This window comes from Heterodontus francisci, chromosome 1 (assembly GCF_036365525.1).
Source record: "Heterodontus francisci isolate sHetFra1 chromosome 1, sHetFra1.hap1, whole genome shotgun sequence".
Classification (NCBI taxonomy): domain Eukaryota; kingdom Metazoa; phylum Chordata; class Chondrichthyes; order Heterodontiformes; family Heterodontidae; genus Heterodontus; species Heterodontus francisci.
In genome coordinates this window covers 257,975,883-257,998,361 of record NC_090371.1, presented here as the reverse complement: position 1 = coordinate 257,998,361, position 22,479 = coordinate 257,975,883, and the positions used below count along the sequence as shown (strand labels likewise).

The following is a 22,479-nucleotide window of genomic DNA, read 5'->3' as shown; positions in this document are numbered from 1 at the left end:
CAAAAGTCTCCATTTTATTACATGGAATTTCAGGATTTTTGCCAATATTTTTTCATAGTACATTCTGCAGTTCACTGTTTCGGTGGTGTTTGACATGAAATCAAACAGTTGAAATGGATGTGCACCAGCAGAGAACTCGGCTGCTCATTCATTCACTGTATATTTAAATTCTGGTGAGAGGGAGAGCCCAGGAAACTGATTTATTCCCTGCCTCTTAACTTCCACTTACCCAGACAACCACCAGAAAAGGGATGGTAGTATACCTTGAGAAAGTAGTGACAAGCCCATTATTGCCACTGTTGGAGGGAGAACGCCTGATAGTAGGCACCTCTGCCTCTCCAAGTCTGTTAGCTGCAACCAGAGGGCCAATGGATCAGTAACAACCTCCTCTTTTAAATTAAAAAAAAATTCAGGACATTTCTGCCCACTTTAAGACATTTCCTGCATCTTTGAAGCGTTCAATGTGTCTCACAAGAGGTTTATTAGTAAAATTAAGGTGGATTGTATCAGAAGAAAAGTCGTAGCATGGAGAGAAAATTTGTTGACAGACAAGAAACAAAGATTTATGGTTAATAGACCCTCTTCAGATTTTAGAAGGCTTGACAGCAGTGTACGCTAGGGATCAGTACTGGGTCCACTTACGTTCTTGGTATTTATATAGATGATTCAGACTGGCTTTAAGGAACAATATTATAAAACCTGCTGCCAGAACAAAAGTAGATGGCTTGACACATAGCACAGAAAACTAGACAAGGCTTCAAGAAGACACTGGCAGCAGAATGGGTGGAAAAGTTGCAGATGCAATTTAGTGTAAAGATAAGTAATGTAATACTTTTGGGAGGAAAAAAAACACAGATAGTGAGACTCTACACTTAATGGGAAAATCCTGAAGGGCATACATGAACAGAACTAGGGGTTCAAATACACAATTCTCTCAAAGTATAAGTAAAGGTGAATAAAGCCATAAAAAACAGCATTCATGTGTTTTTTTTAATTGGGGTATGACAGTATAAAAGGAAAGAAATGTTGATGAATTTATATAAAATAGTGTTTAGGCAACAGTTAAATGTACTGTGTGCAGCGTTGGGTTCCCCCTTGTCTAGCATATCGTGTAAATTCACCAGGTTAGTGCTCGGAAACTATAATTATGAGGAGAAACTTGAGATGCTAGGACTATTTCCAATGGAACAGAGAAAGCTGAGACTTGAGTTTTTTCAAAAATTATAAATAATTTTGATAAGAGTAAATGGGAAAAGAAAATTACCTCTGAATGGGAAGTCAATGATGAGGTGTCATCAATTTAAAACTGTCTCAGAATGAGGACAGAGGATTGATGAAGAGTGGAATACTTTGCCACAGGGAGTGAATGAGGCACAAACCATTACATCCTTTAAGGGAAAATTGAATATACAATTGAAGCTGAGGAAGATACAAGGCAATGAAGAGAGTGGGACAGTGGGATTTCTCCAGTAAACAACTGGCACGAACGCAATAGGGCATATGTCAATAGATTACTCCAAGGAATATCTCACAGCAATTTGGGAAAGATAATTTGTATATGCTTGTAATATGTTATACTGGATATGTCAACGGCACCATTACAAATCATGCTGCTGGAAGAACAGTAAATTGTTTTGGTTCTCAGAAGCCTCATAAACTGCTATACCATGTAGTGAGTAGTAATACTCTGACTAATCCTACAAAAAAACAAACCTTATGGCTCTAGTTTTGAAACGGCAGTTTTGCTTCTTGGTGGGTAAATACAACACCTGATGCTGCCAAGACATAGATCAGTACAGGATCAGTAAGATTGTAACTTTGATCATTTGTCTTTGATCTTACCTACTGTGGTCATGAGGCACTATAACTACATGTTAATGAAAGATATGTGAAATTCTTGTATTTATATAGTGCCTTTCACAGCCACCAGATGTCTCAAAGTGCTTTATAGCCAATGAAGTACTTTTGAAGTGTCACTGGTGTAATACAGGAAACACAGCAGCCAGTATGCGCACAGCAAACTCCCATAAACAGCAGTGTAACAATGACCAGATAATCTGTTTTTGTGATGTTGATTGAGGGATAAATATTGGCCAGGACACTGGGGATAACTCCCCTGCTGTTCTTTGAAATAGTGCCATGGGATCTTTTACATCCACCCGAACAAGCAGAGGTGGCCTCGGTTTAACGTCTCATCTGAAAGACAGCACCTCCGATAGTGCAGCACTTCCTCAGTACTGCACTGGAGGGTCAGTCTTGATTTTTGTGCTTTAATGCCTCTATGTTAAAGAGGGGGCATCCTGTAGGATTCTCACTCCTTAACACAATTCAGTGACTCCTGCTAGAAGGAATATGAATGTAGATAGGATCAGTCACCGTCAAATAGCTAGCTTACATACAAGTTATGTTAGTTCAGAACTAGCTTAGATTTTCAGACGTAATCCTTTCCCAGAGAATAGTGGTCCTGTTACTGCATTGTCAGCATGCTCTGAAACTGTGTGCGGGTTCCTGACTGAACCTATGAGCCACCAATAGTCAACATGTAACTTGGCGGCCTGGTTGGAATAAAGATAGCACAGAGGACTGGCACAGGATGAAACAGTCATGATTGCTCTCCGATTAGCCTTGCGTTCTCACCCTGCTTTGCTTGGTGACTATGGAAGGAGATGCAATTGTTTCTCCTGTTGCAGGGAGCCTAGTTGACCTCCCTGATACATCAGCGCACTGTGAACTGAGGTATTGCTGATGTCACCTGTTGCAGCCTGAAAGGAGCCTGTAGCATAAAAGTTGAGGGTGACAGTGATCTTGGATCACAGGTGCTGGAACACAGCAAAAAATGCAAAGGAGTCAAACACAAACCAGAAACACTTAAACCAGCAATTAACCTGAAAATATAGTATGATCCCTTTAAATAGTATTGGTGAGTGAGGCAGTCCAAAATGGGAAGCAGATCCTGCAAGAAGTGTAGAACATTCATCTGCATACCCTAAGTCCCATTTAGAATGCTGCTGCCGTCTGCTACTGATGCAAGCGTTACCTTGGGTGGCGTACTTCTGGCTAAAAGCACAAGAGGCAGTTGCAAGTGCAATTCAAAAGGCCCTGTCTAAACCAAAGTTCAGGGGCTGAATTTTCCCCATGGGCTTCAAATGTAGATCAGTAGCCTGCATTTTGTAGGAAACAGTCACTCATTGTGATTTTCCCTGGTATGACAAATTAATGGCCAGGGGATGGACTCACCAGGAGGGATAATCAGAGGCCTTCCAGCTTGTAAGCAGCAGCAAGATGTCATGGGAGGCAAGTGAGGAAGAGGGAACCACAAAATGGAGGTGCCTTCTCTCCACCTTTTTTAAAGTTGGAATAAAAAATGGCTTTTGCAGCCATGCCACCATTGTGGGGAGCTCCCAGCAGGGCCTAAAAATCAGGCCCCAACTCCCTGCTGTTGGAGCCAACAGACCACCTGCCACAGATTTTGTTAGCTGGTACTTAAGTTTCCACATACAGCCTCATCACAGGAGATGCAATGTACTCCAAGGTGACATGCTGTGCTGTGATGAATCACTCTCACTTCTGGTTCTGCATGGAATTTTATTTTAACTGGTTCTACCTTCTCTTAAAAGAGAAACAAAGAAGTTCATGGGAAGAGGAAGTGTTAAGTACTTCTAGTATAAAGTACACACTAGGAGTATTCATCTTGTAAAATCAATTAAAGGTATGATTCCTTCATTTTAGTAGCATACTTTCCCTATCATCTAAGTGTCCAGTTATGGCTTCGACCAGCAGTATAGCCCAGTATATGCAGTGTATGCAAATAAGATGCACTTTGTATCCACTGGGACAGCAAATCTGGCTTTGAAGTGCAGGTTTCCACTTTGATGCCTGGTTTGCTGCCTTAGGGCAAATCACTGCACTCTACTCATTGATATTCTTCTTACTGTTGCTCCTGGCACAGCTTGTACCCAATGCTGCTTCTCCCAGCACAGCTTGTGCCCAATTCCTGCTGCTTCATTGCAGAACTGGACCATCTAGGAATTCAGATAAATCAAGAAGTTTCACTTGCAGCAGACTGCAAACCTTAAATGAAGCAGTGATGTCATGTAGGAGCTTCAGCCAGAACCAGCAGAAATGAGCAGAACAAGACAGGGTGGCTCTATCTATTGTGGGTTTTGGGAAGTGTTTCTGTGAACTGAGAGCTTTGCAAAAGGGAAGGCCGTCTGTGAACTGGGGAAAATCAGACGGGGCTGAATGTCCGTCAATTGGGAGGACTGAAGAATGCCTGTCTGTGAAATGAGGGAAGGGAGTGGGCTGAATTTTTCCAGCCCCGTGGAGATGGGGGAACCTGGAGAGTAGCAGGAAACCCCATGGGGACTCTCCCCAAAACTGTCCCGCCTCCGAATGCCTTTCCCAGGGGCAGACTGCCAGGGGAATCAGTAGCCCGCTCCAGGGAGGCAGCAAGCCAATAGTTCCAATTAAGGCCCCAAGCAAGGGCCAATATTTAACACTGAGGGAACTTTCGAGGTGTTGGATGGCCCCCGCCCCTGCTGAGTCCTGAGCCCATAAACTGCATGGAGGTGGCTTCCAGCGCAGATGGAGCCGGAAGGCTGAAACAGCCGCAGCTGCAATCATTCCTGTGGAGGGGATTCCCCCTCCACAGTGATGGCTCTAACAGCTCTTGGCCTTTTTTTAAACATTTCAGCAGACATCTGAAGTGTCTGCATTTTGAGCTCACCTACCTCCTTCAGCAGTGCCCATCTCTCCCAGTGGGGCTGCTGGCTGTCCAGTGCTGCAGGCCCTCTCACTGACCTTCCTGCGTCGCGAGCCCACCCACCATCCTTAATTAGATAGTGAACGCGGAGGCTGCCTCAAGTACAGTTGCTGTGGCAGGCACGCTGAGGCATGCGCAGGCTCGGGACCCACATTTGATCCCAACAGAAAACAGAGCATAGGAATAAATGGGTCATTCTCAGGTTGGCAGGCTGTGACTAGTGTGGTACCACAGGGATCAGTGCTTGGACCACAGCTATTCACAATCTATATCAATGATTTGGATGTGGGGACCATATGTAATATTTCCAAGTTTGCTGATGACACAAAACTAGGTGGGAATGTGAGTTGTGAGGAGGATGCAAAGAGGCATCAAGGGGACTTAGACTAAGTGAGTGGGCAAGAACATGACAGATGGAATATAATGTGGAAAATTTGAAGTTATCCACTTTGATAGGAAAACAGAAATGCACAGTATTTCTTAAATGGTGAGAGATTGGGAAATGTTGGTGTCCAAAGGGTGTCCTTGTTCATAAGTTACTGAAAGCTAACATGTAGGTGCAGCAAGCAATTAGGAAGGCAAATGGTATGTTGGCCTTTATTGCAGGAGGACTTGAGTACAGGAGCAAAGAAGTCTTGCTGCAATTGTATAGTCTTGGTAAGACCACACCTGAAGTATTGTGTTCAGTTTTGGTCTCCTTACCTAATGAAGGATATACTTGCCATAGAGGGAGTACAATGACAGTTCACCAGATATCCCTGGGATTATGTGATTGGCCTATGAGGAAAGATTGAGGAGACGAGGCCTATATTTTCCAGAGTTTAGAAGAATGAGAGGTGATTTCATTGATGCATACAAAATTCTTACAGGACTGGACAGGATGCATGCAAGACGGATGTTTCCCCTGGCTGGGGGTATCTAGAACCAGGGGACATAACCTCAGAATAAGACATAGGCCATTTGGGACTGAGATGAGGGGGAATTTCTTCACTCACAGCGTGGTGAATCTTTGGAATTCTCTACCCCAGAGAGCTGTGGAGGCTCAGTCATTGAGTATATTCAAGACAGAAATCAATAGATTTCTAGATATTATAGATATCAAGGAATATGGGGATAATGCGGGAAAATGGCGTTGAGGTAGAAGATCAGCCATGATCTAGCTGAATGGCGGAGCAGGCTCGAGGGGCCAAATGACCTATTCCTGCTCCTACTTCCTATGTCAGGGTCCAGACACCTGCGGGAAAATTCAGCCAATACCCCTGTGAAGGGGGAAGAGTAACTGTTGAGATACCTTTTGGGAAAGTGGGTGTCATGGTTTATCTATACTGAAGATACAAACCAAACAAAATTAAAAACTAGCATTTGTGACATTAAAATTTTCCAGTGAGGTGTGCTCCCAATCCCTGAGGAAATGCACATAACTGGGAGCAACATCTGGAAGGAGTGTGTACAATTCTAAATTTGCTACTACAGCCCAGGACTTGACCCCCAAATACTTATTGCACCTAATTGCCTTTTCTGTTGTATTTTTAATGTTTATGTTATGTTCACTAGTAACTGGAGTCACTTCAGGTTACAGGAGCAGCCCACATGCATCCTGGAGAGATTCCATTCAATTCTACACCAGTTGGCACATTGAACCTGCCTGATGATTGAATTGGATATGTCCAGCCTTGGAAAATTTAATGCCAGCTGGATACTGCTGCGTACTCACAGAATTGCTGTGCTCATTTTGAGGTATTAGGAAAAGCCCATCCTCTGATGGTTCTGTCAATAAAAGAAACATGTATGACCCAAACAGGGAAGAAACTCTCAAGTTCAACTGCCAGGCCATACTGCATTTGCTGATCTTAATCAGGTGAAGTTAGGGAACGCTACAATTAGATGCAGTGTCCTCCCACACCCACCCATGTTTAGGATGCAGAAACCCATCCAAGGTTCCTGCTCCTGAATACTTACCAGCAACTCCCTTCTGGAAAGTATGTATGTATCAGTAGTAGTTGAGGACAGGGTCAACCTATGCTATAATGGGCTTCCATGCTCAAATAGCTTCCTCACTGTCTGAGCTCATGCATGAAGAATGGCTCTTTGGGTAAGCTACCAGAGGACAAATAGCACTAAACCCCAACAGAAGTTGATGTTTTCAGCAAAGATGATGGGAGCATTATATCGCTCAGACCTGATGATAGTTTTGAGAGAACTGGATAGATCAATGTTTCCTCCTCCGCTGGCTGTAGGTGTACTGGATAAAATAAGTTTGGACAGTTTTAATTCAGTTCCTAATATATGTAATACCACAGTACAAAACTGCCCTCAGATTGGTGCTAAATTGGCAACCAGACTTGGAGAGTAAAGCATGTTCATCAGTGTGGAGGTAACTTCACATTTTGACCCATACCATACTTGACCCAAGAATGCTTAATACAGACACCAAGTACAAAAAGGTGGGAAAGTATCCCATTCCGCAGGACTAATGTCTCTACTATGATGCATACACAATATTCACAAACATGTTCCATAGTACTTCAGAAATTTAAAAAAAAACTTTTTCAAGGTGGATATACCTATTTTTAGAAACTTAAGTACATCACAGTAATTTACTTCTATTCAGGAAGCAAATAACAAGGTGGCATATTTTATATATTTAAATAAATAAAAATATTACCATAGTCAAGATAGGATAACTCTCTGTACCTGTGAACGGGAAATCTCTGCAGTAGCTGAATCTTCCACCTGACCCCGAAAGTAAAAGTGACCTTGGCCTAAGTAAAAATAAAGTTGCTTCAAATTATTCCAAATAAAATGAATATAACCATCATGGTTCAAGCCTTTGTTGTTGTTTTTCTTTTAAGTCTATTTACAATGTTGGTGTTTAAAAAATATCAACATTCCTGCTATTCATTTTTATCTGGATCTTACTTTCATTGCCAATTATACAGTGTCAACCTTTACAGAAAATGCAGCAGCAGCAGCCAAGCCAACATGTCAGACTTACTCGGTCATGACTTTCTTACCATTATTTCACCCCAACTAATTTCTTGGCTTGCAAACCAAAAGTGTCAAGGATACAAATATTTTGTAATGTACAGATAAGAGAGATGTTGAATTAGGGGTGGGGGAGAAAGGGAGATTCACAATGTTGGTGTTGATAGTTTACCAAGCTTCTTGGTCTTGATGGTATACATATCCTGGTTGGAGATTTGTATTTGTTGAATTCGGGTGAGAAGAGTATTAGGCTCAACTGTAAAGGCAAATTGACACTCCTTGTTCAGGCTTGCACGTGAAGAATGGTCTTTTGGGCAAGGCACCAGAGAATGACTAATGTATGTGGGCTCAAGCATGAGTTGTTACATTACTCCTCCTCCCCCCCCCCCCCCCACCCCCGAAGGTGAGAAAATTGTAAGAGGAATAAAACACAGCTTATTACTTTTTAAAAATTCACAATTCTAAGAGGTAAATTATCCGAGTCTATGCCTGAACCTGAAAAATTTAGGTGCAAGAAATTGATATTTGTGCACAAAAACCTGTCAGTTTAACAGATTGGAACACACTTTCCTCTTTTTACTGAAGTATTTAGAGTTAAAGTTGGGTGCAAATTGGGGAGGAATCTGTCTTCTTGTTATAGATACTCATGTCCCCACGCCTCCTTTTCTTCTAAATCTCATCCCCTCCTCCATGCAGAGCAGCATTTTGGGGTAGGCTGTTTCCATAGTCCACTGTAAATCACTACCACTGTTAGCAGAAAAACTGCCAATACAACATTGTTATGCTTGGCCCCTTTTTCAATAAAAAATCAATCTCCTTCCCATTGGAGTTACAGATCTCTATGGGACTCATTTTGTGCAGGGCAGTTAGGTGTGTCTGATTGCTAGTCAAGCCCCTTCTTGTTTGCTCATTATGAGTTGTCCACAATGGATGCAGCCAAGTTTATCAGTTCCCTCCACTCCCCTCCAAATATGCAGTGTGTCATCATAGTGAGGAGCCCCATCTAGTGGCTTGAAAGACAACTGATAAACTTACTTCCAAGCAGCAGCCTGAGAATTAACAGGCAGTTCAGAAACTCGGATTTATCAATATATCCAGTTGGTAGGTAGTCATTGCATTACTAGGCTACCTTTGGCTTCAGCTATACCTGCATCCTTCTATCAGATCAGATTAAGATGGAGGTTGTTGGACCAAACACATGCCAGGTACAAGTAGTTAACTATTCAAATTTCGAACTCGAAACTGATCACTCACTAAAGCATTATTTTCTAAAACGGTCCTTACCTCTTAGCCATGCTTCGATGAAAAGAATACCAACTCCAATGTTGTATTTTAGTCCATGCAGGGTAACCCCACCCTACATATTGAAAATATGAGATTCATTACAGCATGTTGCTATAAACACACAAATGATATGCATTTACTTTCAAATTAAAAAAACAATGTAATTGTGTTTTTGTACTTCAGTGCAAGTATCAAATCTTCTCAGTTTGGGAAGAAAGGATTAACAACAGAGTGAAGTTCCCTCTATTGGGCGCACACAGTCCATCTTAACCCCAAACTCAGAAGAGCCCCCTTCACTGCACTGGGGAACTATTTCTACTTCTTACATCAGGCATTCTTGTGATCTAATTGGCTGAGAATGATGCCAATATGTGCAAAAATGATGGGTATTATTTTGGTGTGCATTCACCCACTGAAAATGGGGTTCAGGCTGCTCGAATTCAGTGTCAATTTGACTCATTGGTTGCACATTTCCCTCTGAGTTACAAGATTGTGGCTCCAATCCGCACCCCAAGACTTGAATATGTAATCTACAGTGACACTCTGCAGTACTGAGGACATGCTTCATTATCTGGATGAGATGTTAAACTGAGGTCTCATCTGCCTGTTCCCGTGATCTAAGGGTATGTTAAAAGTTCCATGGCACACTTCAATGAAAAGCAGGGAGATGTCCTAGCATTCTAGCTAGCAGTCCCCCTCAAAAGCACCCTGGAATGATGGAAAGCATGAGGACAATTACATTTTCACGAGGCAAATTAACATTCCTTTTATTTTGAAAGAAATACTGTCAGTTGGATAAAATGTTCTGCATTTGCACTTTTCAGGAACTTCTAAAAAGTATAGTTTAAATATTATGGTGCTGAAATTTCTTGGCTTAATAGATGATATGTGATTGTCTTTTACACAACGTAAGGCAGTATAATATGGATTGTCTAGTATTAATTACCCTTTTCTGCTAACTCACATCACTTCCATACTTACTTCAACTGCACCAGAAAACATTGTTAATTTCTTTAGTATATAGGTGTGCATAACTTGCACCTTCAGCTTTACTCTTTATTACACTGGAATAGTATTTATTGAGTAAACAAATTATTGCAAAATCTTTATCAAAATCAGCCTTGAGCTTAACATACTTACAGAAGGCATGGTCAGCAGATCACTAGGAGTCACATCCACATCTTCTCTTAGGATATGCAGCTGATTGGGCCCCTTTGTGTGTTCCAGGAACAGCTGAGATTGAACAAGCCAGCAACATGAATATCAACAAACTGAATCATGAAATCCATCTGAAAAATGGTGCTTTTTCCAAAGAGGGAAAACCAGTGAATAAGAAAACATAAGCACAAACAGGACTGAATTATCTGGCTCAAGGTTCACGTGTAGCTCATGCTGGACGTCTCAGTGAGAATAATCCCAGTCCCCAGTGACAAGGCTACCACCAGGCCGGCCAGTCATTGATCAATAATGCATTTCATAGGTTAGGATAATGCTAGTTGAAACTTTGAAATTATTTTCAAGAAAGATTTTTCATTTATAGCACCTTTTCACATCCTTGGGACATGCCAAAGCCCTTCACAGCCAAAAAATTTGCATTTGGCATGCAGTCACTATTTTAATGCAGGTGAATGCAGTAGCCAATTTCTGCACAGTAAGGTCCCCCAATAAATGAATGAATGGCCATTTAACCTTTTTTAATACATATCGGTGTTGATTGGGAAAGATGTTGGTCAGGACCACTGAGAGAACTCAATGTCAATGAGATCTGATGTCCACCTGAACTGGTAGTCAGGGCTACAGTTCAGCATTTTATCTGAAAGACAGCAATGAAGTGTCGACTGTAATCATGTGCTCAGGTCCTAGAGTAGGGATTGATCCCACAACATGCTGATTCAAGAGGCCTAAAGTGCTACTACTTAGCCAAGCTGACATTTTAGTTTCTACGATAAATAAAATGTGACATTAATTAATCTTTGCAAACAGCAATTCTACCACAACTGCAAAAACTGAGCTGAAACTGTCACAGATATTTTATTCAGAACCTAAGTCATGCAGAATAGACAAGAACCATGTTAAATTACCTTTGTCATTGGCTCAATCAGGTCCAGATCATACACCATAAATCCATCAACTCCAGCATTGATTTCAAGCAGCTTCAAACTAACGCATTAATGAAACACTGTTAGATCTGCATTGAACAATCCAACTATACGTACAATACTTGTACTATCAATCAAGTTTTTAAAAAAATAGGAACCAATAAAAGTAGATGAACAAGGTATGTGGAGCCAGATAGAACACCCACCAGCTAAAAAAGGCATCAGATAATTCATTTATATGGAACAGTTTGTCATTCATGATAAAGAAGCAGGGCTCAGTTATCAAAAATAAAACATTTAGGAGGAAGTAGAGGGATATACAATTGACACACCAGACAGGATGGTTTTTGCAGTTGCTCGTCAGTAATCTTTGTAGCTGAAAAATGGAAAGTAAATGCCCAGTTTTCAATTATTTGCTTCAAAAAGGATTCTTCATATCCATCAGTGAGTCCATGTGACTTCCAATGGAACAGAGCCCTACAATTGGCCTCAGTGATCTTAGGCTAGGGAAGGAACAATATGACCAAGGGTTTCTATTTCTGATTATCATTGAGGATTGAACCTGGGACCTTTCTGGCTTACACAATTTAGTGGCTTATACATTAAGGGCTGAATTTTACCAGTCCCTCGACGCCGTGGGTCACGGCGGGGGTGGGGGGGGGAGCCCGTAAAATTCAGTGGGGAGAGGTCCGCCTCGACCCCTGACACTGAAAAGGGCCTGCCACATATCATGTGTGGCGGGGGGACCTTGGTGTGGCCTCTCCCCCCCTCACCCGCTGCCTGGTGGCGGGGCCTTCATCTAAATATTCAAATGAATAATGAGATTTAAATTAACATACCTACATGCGGCGGCCGTCCCACGCCGATTTTACAGCTGCCAAACGCAGCTCGCGCACCTTTGGAACTGCAAGCTGAGAGCCTGGTGGGGAGGAGGGCAGGAATTAAATTTTCAGGGTGGGAGGGGTGGAGGAGCGGGGAAAACAATTTTTATTGGCTGTGGGGATGGTGGGAAGGGGTTGACAGTCAAAGGGAACAAATCTTGGGGGGGCGGGGGGGAATGTTCAGGATATTAATAAAACTTTATTATGGCGGAGAGGGCAATTTATATATAAATTACCCATTGCGGTGTGGGAGACGTGATTTAGAGTTGAAATAAAATTTTATTTTTATTTCTTGGAGATTGGGACCTTTAAATTGTAAAATGTTACTGAAGGACTAGAAGCCCTTTAAAAATGGCACTGGTGCCTGCGTGGTGGCGCTGGACGCCAATGCCGGGGACGTGGTGGCCGCCCCCTCTATGTCATCGCTAGCGGCCACTCCATCCCCTCTATTTAAATCAGCCCCCGCGCGTAATATCGCAGGGGTTGTGCGGCACCATTTCTGTGTCGGAAGGCTGCCACTCTCAAAATCCAGCCCCGAGTTTTCATTCTAGAAGGCAACTTTCGAATGGAGTTTAATTAGAACTGTTTCAAAGACAAGTGATTTTGAAGGAAGACATCATGTATCTAAAATATAGGTTTTAATTTGGACTGCCACTCCCATTGCAGTCTACTCATTGTGGATATAGCACTCATACCGTATGACAATTGCTGTGACTCTCTGATACTCCAAGCTTTCCTTGTCCTGAGGCAGTAACAGTGCTGCCATTCCTCCAGTGGCCAAAGCACCTCGCTTATGACAGGTCTTTACCAGAAGATCCATATATTTCTTCAAAAACCGTTTCTCCATATTCACATATTTACTGCGATCTGGTAAAAGGAACTCCCGACGACAGCCTGAAAAATTGTGTTTGTGAAATGACTTATGTTGTACTCCTACTTTCCATAGATATTTTACTATGTTTCAAATTGTTTAGATCTGATCATTCAGCACCTGCCTAAAGTCAGGAGTTTGTCAAGTGGGAAGAACATATTGGGCTACCCACACTGCCTTACTCTGTGGCACAGCCTATCAGTATGCTAACAGGTCCAGCAATACAATGGCAGGTGTCTGGTCATTTCCAAACCATTATCAACTAATTGTTAGTTATTAGAGGTGTTCCATGAGTGAAATTTTAAAGAAAGTCACCAGATAAAATAATTCCATCATTTTGGTTGATCATTCTAGTTCAGGAGATTATGATAACTGAACTGTTACATCACCATTTCCCCTAAAAGTGGTGAGGACTTGAACAATGCAGGTAAATTCTGAGGATAACTCAGTAAGACCCTCTCAAAACATAACCAACACAATGAGTGGTCTCTTCAACTCCGTCACAGTTATGCTGCTTTGTCATTGAAATACAGCACAGAAACAGGCCATTTGGCCCAACTGGTCTATGCCAACGTTTATGTTCCACACAAGCCTCCTCCCACACGTCTTCATCTCATCGTATCAGCATATCCTTCTATTCCTTTCTCCCTCATGGTCTTATCTAGCTTCCCCTTAAAGGCATCAATTTTATTTGTCTCAATTACTCCATGTGGTAGTGAGTTCCACATTCTAAACACTTTCTGGTAAAGAAGTTTCTCTTGGATACCATATAGGATTTATTGGTGACTAACTTATATTTATGACCCAAGTTTTTGTCTCCCCACAAGTGGAGTGGAGTTTTTGTGCTTGCTTTTTTTTTGTTTTCCCTTCATTCCCAGTGTTCTCCTCTTTATGGTTCTCTCCTTATTGTTCTCCTCTCCTAAGGACGCTGATGAAACACCGATTGTGAACTCTATGGCAAACCAGCTGGAAAATTAAGAACGGAATTGTATTTATATAGCTTTAGAGCCACCTTTATGGAATGTAACCAATTGAAACTACAAGTCTCAGTAATTTAAAACCAACCAAATAACAATTCTCAAAATGTTCAATATGAATCGAGATGTGCCTGCTCACCAACTTTGTTTACGAAAGAGGCTGAGTAATCCCAGATTCCACAGTTCAATCCAGCAGAATGGTCTCGTAGCTCATAGAGAATCTCCTCCATCTCAAATGTGGCCAAGATATTTTCTATTAAAACAGTGGCTTTGATGGAACCAATTGGCAAACCCAACTGGAAACAAAGTAATACAGTGAAATTAATGGTGTTGCTTTACCACAGGCACTGTTTTGAGTTTTGCAAACTCCAGTTTATGTATGTTTATGTATTCAGAATGAAAATAGACCATCAGGTCCATATATGCTTATCCTATCCTTCAGCTAATGTTAGTTTAAAAGACAAAAGAACTGTTTTGCCAGAAGCTTCGACTGGCACTTGCATCCAGGATTCATCTGGATAGCGTGTTTGTCAATCTTAACCAAATTGTCAGGTACCAAACTAAAGAAAGTGAAGTACCATGGCCAACTGAGACCTGAGGTAAGGACAGTGAGCTCAATTGATGTGTCCAATGTACTTTCCTGTGGAACTTCGGTGCTATCAGCAAGACTTAGGTTTAGTGGTAGCATTCCCACTGCGGTGTCAGAAGGTGAGAGCAGAGAGCAGAGACCAGAGCTCCAGCTCTGAATTCTGCGTTGATGTCCACAAACATAACTGTATTTGGTGGGTGTCATTGTATGAGTTGTAGCAGTCCATAAAACCCTCTCTTGTATAGGACGTAAATTGTGCAATGAGATAGGATTAATAAATGACCTCATAGTTAAGGCGCCCCTAGGCAGCAGCGATCATAATATGACTGAATTTTACATTCAGTTTGAGGGAGAGAAGAGTGGGTCCAAGACCAGTATTTTAAACTTAAATTAGGGCAATTATGAGGGCATGAAAGCAGAGCTAGCTAAAGTAAACTGGCAAATTAGGTTAAGGGATAGGTCAACAGAGATGCACTGGCAGACATTTAAGGGTATACAAAGAACAAAGAACAGTACAGCACAGGAACAGGCCATTCGGCCCTCCAAGCCTGCGCTGATCTTGATGCCCGTCTAAACTAAAACCTTCTGCACTTCTGGGGACCGTATCCCTCTATTCCCATCTTATTCATGTATTTGTCAAGATGCCTCTTAAACGTCGTTATCGTACCGGCTTCCACCACATCCCCCGGCAGCAAGTTCCAGGCACTCACCACCCTCTGTGTAAAGAACTTGCCTCGCACATCCCCTCTAAATGTTGTCCCTCTCACCTTAAACCTATGTCCCCTAGTAACTGACTCTTCCACCCTGGGAAAAAGCTTCTGACTATCCACTCTGTCTATGCCGCTCATAACTTTGTAAACCTCATAACTTTGCGGCGCAGTGGTTAGCACCGCAGCCTCACAGCTCCGGCGACCCGGGTTCAATTCTGGGTACTGCCTGTGTGGAGTTTGCAAGTTCTCCCTATGTCTGCGTGGGTTTCCTCCGGGTGCTCCGGTTTCCTCCCACATGCCAAAGACTTGCAAGTTGATAGGTAAATTGGCCATTAAAAAAAAATTGCCCCTAGTATAGGTAGGTGGTAGGGAAATATAGGGACAGGTGCGGATGAGGTAGGAATATGGAATTAGTGTAGGATTAGTATAAATGGGTTGTTGATGGTCGGCACAGACTCGGTGGGCCGAATGGCCTGTTCCAGTGCTGTATGTATAAACTAAACTAAACATGTCACTCCTCCACCTCCGTCGTTCCAGTGAAAACAATCCGAGTTTATCCAACCTCTCCTCATAGCTAATGCCCTCCAGACCAGGCAACATCCTGGTAAACCTCTTCTGTACCCTCTCCAAAGCCTCCACGTCCTTCTGGTAGTGTGGAGACCAGAATTGCAAGCAATATTCTAAGTGTGGCCTAACTAAAGTTCTGTACAGCTGTAGCATGACTTGCCAATTTTTATCCTCTCTGCCCCGACCGATGAAGGCAAGCATGCCGTATGCCTTCTTGACTACCTTATCCACCTGCGTTGCCACTTTCAGTGACCTGTGGACCTGTACGCCCAGATCTCTCTGCCTGTCAATACTCCTAAGGGTTCTGCCATTTACTGTATACTTCCCACCTGCATTAGATCTTCCAAAATGCATTACCTCACATTTGTCCGGATTAAACTCCATCTGCCATTTCTCCGCCCAAGTCTCCAACCGATCTGTATCCTGCTGTATCCTTTGACAATCCTCATCACTATCCGCAATTCCACCAACCTTTGTGTTGTCTGCAAACTAACTAATCAGACCAGCTACATTTTCCTCCAAATCATTTATATATACTACAAACAGCAAAGGTCCCAGCACTGATCCCTGCGGAACACCACTAGTCACATCCCTCCATTCAGAAAAGCACCCTTCCACTGCTACCCTCTGTCTTCTATGACCGAGCCAGTTCTGTATGCATCTTGCCAGCTCACCTCTGATCCCGTGTGACTTCACCTTTTGTACCAGTCTGCCATGAGGGACCTTGTCAAAGGCTTTACTGAAGTCCATATAGATAACATCCACTGCCCTTCCTTCATCAATCATCTTTGTCACTTCCTCAAAAAACTCAATCAAATTAGTGAGACATGACCTCCCCTTCACAAAACCATGCTGCCTCTCGCTAATAAGTTCGTTTGTTTCCAAATGGGAGTAAATCCTGTCCCGAAGAATCCTCTCTAATAATTTCCCGACCACTGACGTAAGGCTCACCGTCCTATAATTTCCTGGATTATCCTTGCTACTCTTCTTAAACAAAGGAACAACATTGGCTATTCTCCAGTCCTCTGGGACCTCACCTGTAGCCAATGAGGATGCAAAGATTTCTGTCAAGGCCCCAGAAATTTCTTCCCTTGCCTCCCTTAGTATTCTGGGGTAGATCCCATCAGGCCCTGGGGACTTATCTACCTTAATGCTTTGCAAGACGCCCAACACCTCCTCCTTTTTGATAATGAGATGACCCAGACTATCTACACTCCCTTCCCTAGGCTCATCATCCACCAAGTCCTTCTCTTTGGTGAATATTGATGCAAAGTACTCATTTAGTACCTCGCCCATTTCCTCTGGCTCCACACATAGATTCCCTTCTCTGTCCTTCAGCGGGCCAACCCTTTCCCTAGTTACCCTCTTGCTCTTTATATATGTATAAAAAGTCTTGTGATTATCCTTAATCCTGTTTGCCAATGACTTTTCATGACCCCTTTTAGCCCTCCTGACTCCTTGCTTAAGTTTCTTTCTACTGTCTTTATATTCCTCAAGGAATTCGTCTGTTCCTAGCCTTCCAGCCTTTACGAATGCTTCCTTTTTCTTTTTGACTAGGCTCACAATATCCTGCGTTATCCAAGGTTCCCGAAACTTGCCAAACTTATCCTTCTTCCTCACAGGAACATGCTGGTCCTGGATTCTAATCAACTGACATTTGAAAGACTCCCACATGTCAGATGTTGACTTACCCTCAAACAGCCGCCCCCAATCTAAATTCTTCAGTTCCTGCCTAATATTGTTATAATTAGCCTTCTCCCAGTTTAGCACCTTCACCCGAGGACTACTCTTATCCTTATCCACAAGTACCTTAAAACTTATGGAATTATGGTCACTGTTCCCGAAATGCTCCCCTACTGAAACTTCGACCACCTGGCCGGGCTCATTCCCCAATACCAGGTCCAGTATGGCCCCATCCCTAGTTGGACAATCTACATATATTTCAGAATACACAGAATAGACACATTACAATGAGAAAGAAAAATTCCAAGGGGAGGGACCTGCCATCCATGGTTAACTAAAACAGTTAAAGATAATATCAAACTTAAAGAAAAAGCATACAATTGTGCAAAGATGGGTGGCAGGTCAGAAGATTGGACAGAATATAAAAAACAGCAAAGATTGACTAAAAGATTGATAAGAAAGGTAAAATTAAAGTTCGAGAGAAAGCTAGCTAGAAATGTAAAGACAGAGTTTCTATAGATATTTAAAAAATAAAAGAGTTAACAAAGTGAACGTTGGTCCTATAGAAAATGAGTCTGGGGAATTAATAATGGATAATAAGGAGATGGAAGATGAATTGAAGAGGTATTTTGCATCGGTCTTCACTATACAGGATACAAGTAACATCCCAGAATTAGCTGTAAGTCAGGAAATGGAAGGGAGGGAGGAACTCAAGAAAATTAAAATCACCAGGGAAGTAGTACTGAACAAATTGCTGGAGCTGCAGGCTGACAAGTCCCCGGGTCCTGATGGACTTCATCCTAGGATGTTAAAAGAAGTGGCTAGTGAGGTTTAATTTTAATTTTCCAAAATTCCCTAGATTCAGGGAAGGTTCCACTAGTCTGGAAAATAGCGAATGTAACTCCTTCATTCAAAAAGGGAGGGAGACAGAAAGCAGGAAACTACAGGCCAGTTAGTTTAACATCTATCTTAGGAAAGATGTTAGAAGCTATTATTAAAGACGTTATAGCAGGGCACTTAGAAAAATTCAAGGTAATCAGGCAGAGTCAACATGGTTTTGTGAAAGGGAAATCATGTTTAACCAATTTATTGGAGTTCTTTGAGGGAGTTACATGTGCTGTGGATGAAGGGGATGGAAGGGGAAGGGGATACTTAGATTTTCAGAAGGCATTTGATAAGGTGCCATATCAAAGGCTATTGCAAAAAAAAGCTCATGGTGTAGGAGGTAATATATTGGCACAGAGAGAAGCTTGGCTAGCTAACAGGAAACAGAGAGTAGGCATAAATGGGTCATTTTCTGGTTGGCAAGATGTAACAAGTGGTATGCCACAGGGATCAGTGCTAGCCTCAACTTTTTACAATTTATATAAATAATTTAGATCAAGGGACCGAAGGTATGGTTGCTAAATTTGCTGATGACACAAAGATAGGTAGGAAAGTAGGTTGTGAAGAGGACATAAGGAGGCTACAATGGAAAATAGATAGGTTAAGTGAGTGGGCAAAAAATCTGGCAGATGGAGTATAAATGTAGGAAAATGCGAAGTTGTCCATTTTGGCAGGAAGAATAACAAAGAAGCATATTATCTAAATGGTGAGAGATTGCGGAGCTCTGAGATGCAGATGGATCTGGGTGTCCTAGCGCATGAATCGCAAAAGATTAGTATGCAGGTACAGCATGTAATTAGGAAAGCTAATAGAATGTTATCGTTTATCGCGAGGGGAATTGAATACAAAAGTAGCGAGGTTATGCTTCAGCTATAGAGGGCATTGGTGAGACCACATCTGGAGTACTATGTACAGTATTGGTCTCCTTATTTAAGGAAGGATGTAAATGCTTCAGAAGCAGTTCAAAGTAGGTTTGCTAGACGGATACTTGGAATGGGCAGGCTATCTTATGAGGAAAGATTGGACAGGCGAGGCTTGTATTGCTGTAATTTTGAAGAGGAAGAGGTGACTTGATTGAAACATAGAAGATCCTGAGCAGTCTTGACAGGGTGGATGTGGAAAGGATGTTTCCCCTTGTGGCAGAATCTAGAACCAGGGGTCACTGTTTAAAAATAAGGGGTCGCCCATTTAAGATGGAGATGAGGAGAAATTTTTTCTCTCAGAGGGTCATGAGTCTTTGGAATTCTCTTCCTCAAAAGCAGAGGTGGAAACAGAGTCTTTGAATACGTTTAAGGCAGAGGTAGATAGATTCTTGATAAGCAAAGGGGTGAAAGGTTATCGGGGATAGGTGGTAATGTGAAGAAATCAGTTCAGCCATGAACTTACTGAATAGTAGAACAGGCTCAAGGGGCTGAGTGGCCTACTCCTGTTTCTAATTCATATGTTCGCATCTGAACAATTCACAACTTGGATTCAGTGCTATTTATCACTTGTCCTATTATACCATACCTTCTTTTGAACCCAGACAAATATATTGTTCCACAATTTGGCCTCCAAATGGTTTTCAACCTGTAATGTGACAAAATAAAATCTGTAAACCTTGATAATATGTTCCAGAACATACATTTAATCAACATATTTATCATTAGCCGAAACATTAAAGAGCTAATTCCCAAGCTCATGGGAAACATAGGTCGAGAATTGAAGCTACATAAGTTGTAGCCCTATCTCCGATCCACTCCCTCCTCAAGCAGGGCTTGGGATTGCAAAATTAGCCCTTATATGTGTAACATATCAAAACAAATGCAGATGTGTGGGAACACCACCATCTGCAAGTTCCCCTCCAAGCCGCACATCATCCTGACTTGAAAATATATCACCATTCCTTCTCTGTCGCTGGATTGAAATACTGGATCTCCCTCCTTAATAGCACTGTGGGTGTATCTACACCAGATAGACTGCATCAGTTCAAGAAGGCAGTCTTATGGAATTTTAATAGAATCCTATTTTATTTTCACTGCTGTCCCTTTTCCAATTTATAAATGAAAATATGCTTGATTATTTGGATTCTCCTCAAATTTTATAGGCGGGTTTAGTGATTGTTTTTGATGATTTTAAAAAAGCCTCTTGAGATGCTGACATTTTCTATTAGCTTCCTGAGTCAAGAGACCTGGGGTGACTGACCCTCTAATTTTCTGCCAACCTTGAGATAGGCATCTTCCCTCTGCTTTGCACCTGCCCCAGATTTCAATTTTTGTTTGCCATTCAATGTTTTTTTAAGATAGATTGAAGAGCTCAATATTCAGATTATTGAAACTGAAGCAGCATCCATTGAAAGATATGACATTGGGCCAGATTTTGCTGGAGTTGGTATCTTGCAGCCGAGTTAGTTAGGCACATTATGGTTTTCAAACATTTTGTCTGCAAATCTGCTACAAGTGCTTACTGATAACGCCGTTGCGAGGGCAGCAACACACCTGGGACCCTGGTGAACAACGGGGCAAACCATGTAATGTCCTTAACCAATAAGATTTAAGGATTGAGAAATAAACAGAGAAAGAAATGAGAAGGAGGATAAATTAGAGTGGGTGAATTCAATGTCAAATCAGGTACAGAAAGAGAAAGTGAGGAAGGAAGATTGAATTAAGGAGAATAAGGAGAAAAAAGGAAAAGTAGGAAAAAACGAAAAATTTCAAATCTGACATTTTTAAAATCTCCTAAAACAATGAACAACCTGAAGGAATTATTATTGTTTACTTTCTTGATTGGAGAGGTTAATTGGCAGTCTTTAACAATTATCATGTTGTTAAAAGGGTAATTATACTGTTAAATCCAAGACTTAACTTCTTTTGGCAAGTTTAATGGACAATTAATGTGCTAATGGAGCAACTTGATGAAAATCACAGAAAGGTGAAGCACGATGTGCCATTTTCGCGAAGCTAACAGCAGAGCGGCACAATTTAGACAGCAGCTTGTGGCGATTCACAATTCACGTGGTATCTCTTCCTCGCCATATATTGCTGGCTAATTTATGTATTAATAAAAGCTTGTGTCGTTTGGACACATATTTATTTCAGCAAAATCTGGCCCATAGTCTTTCAATTCCAATGATGAAACGTAAAGAAAGAACTTGCATTTATATAGTACCTTTCATGACCACAGGAAGTCCCAAAGCGCTTTCACAGCCAAAGAAGTACTTTTGAAGTGCACTCACTGCTCTAATGTTGAGAAATTTGCACACAGCAAGGCCCCATAAACAGCAATGATCAAGTAATCTGTTTTTGTGATGCTGGTTGAGGGAGAAATGTTGACCAGAACACTGGGAGAGCTCCCTGTTCTTTGAATATTGTCATGAGGTCTGCTACATCCATCTGAGAGACCAGACAGAGCCTTGATTTAACATCCCTACATATCTTGTGACCAAAGAGAGGTTGGGTTGTAATAATGCAAGACTTTTTTATTTAAATGGATTCAATCTCAATCTCTAACTCAGACTGCATTTGTGATGTTTCCTTCCGACATTAAAAATTGGAAATTAATACTGACTGTCATATGTGACAAATACCCCTGTTTCATTAAAAGTCAGTGGGCTCCCGATATGTGTCAGTGTGTAAATGCACCAGCCAATAAGGTACTGAGCCATACAGATTAGGAAGGTCCTAGGTTTAGTCTTTGATCTGTGCAGATATCTGATCTCAGCCACACCAGCAGCAGTACACTACAATTGATCTCTCTCTTTCTCGCTATCCAGTAACTCCTGTGGCATCAGCCAATCTCTACCAAATTCAAACACCATCTATTTGTCATCGTTTTTTGGCAAAGTATAAATGGAGCACGTTGAAGGTTCGGGTAAATAATCCACTTAATGCCCAACATTTATTTGGCAAAAAAGCAATGATATTATATAAGTATTGTCCTGTACATAGCTTGGTGGTCAAATAAGACTACTACAATTGAGAGGGAAGGTATCTAGAAAACAAGAATTAATGTTAATAGCAAAACTTTCAGAGTACCTTTGACAGATAAAAGAAAGGACCACATTCATTTTCGAACAGAATTCGCCCATTGTGGTACATCAGTAATCCAAAGTCAAACAGAGGGCCTGGGGCCTCCTTTCCATTAACCTGTTGATTGTAATCAATGCACATTTCACATGGAATGACAGCACAACCATCAACCAAAGTAT

The 22,479-nt window shown here is 41.7% G+C and overlaps 1 protein-coding gene across 4 annotated transcripts in view; it reads right to left on the bottom strand.

Moving 5' to 3' along the window:
- ugl (ureidoglycolate lyase) overlaps positions 1-22,479 on the bottom strand; it is a 57,119-nt gene that overhangs the window by 6,794 nt on the left and 27,846 nt on the right. For all 4 annotated transcript variants that reach the window (XM_068043667.1, XM_068043687.1, XM_068043657.1 and 1 more), the window contains 8 exons: positions 22,307-22,417; positions 19,803-19,862; positions 13,999-14,155; positions 12,707-12,905; positions 11,113-11,191; positions 10,172-10,264; positions 9,032-9,104; positions 7,457-7,524 (listed from right to left, as the gene is read on the bottom strand). In XM_068043667.1, the coding sequence (XP_067899768.1) occupies positions 7,457-7,524; positions 9,032-9,104; positions 10,172-10,264; positions 11,113-11,191; positions 12,707-12,905; positions 13,999-14,155; positions 19,803-19,862; positions 22,307-22,417 (840 nt within the window). The remainder of the gene's footprint in view (positions 1-7,456; positions 7,525-9,031; positions 9,105-10,171; positions 10,265-11,112; positions 11,192-12,706; positions 12,906-13,998; positions 14,156-19,802; positions 19,863-22,306; positions 22,418-22,479) is intronic.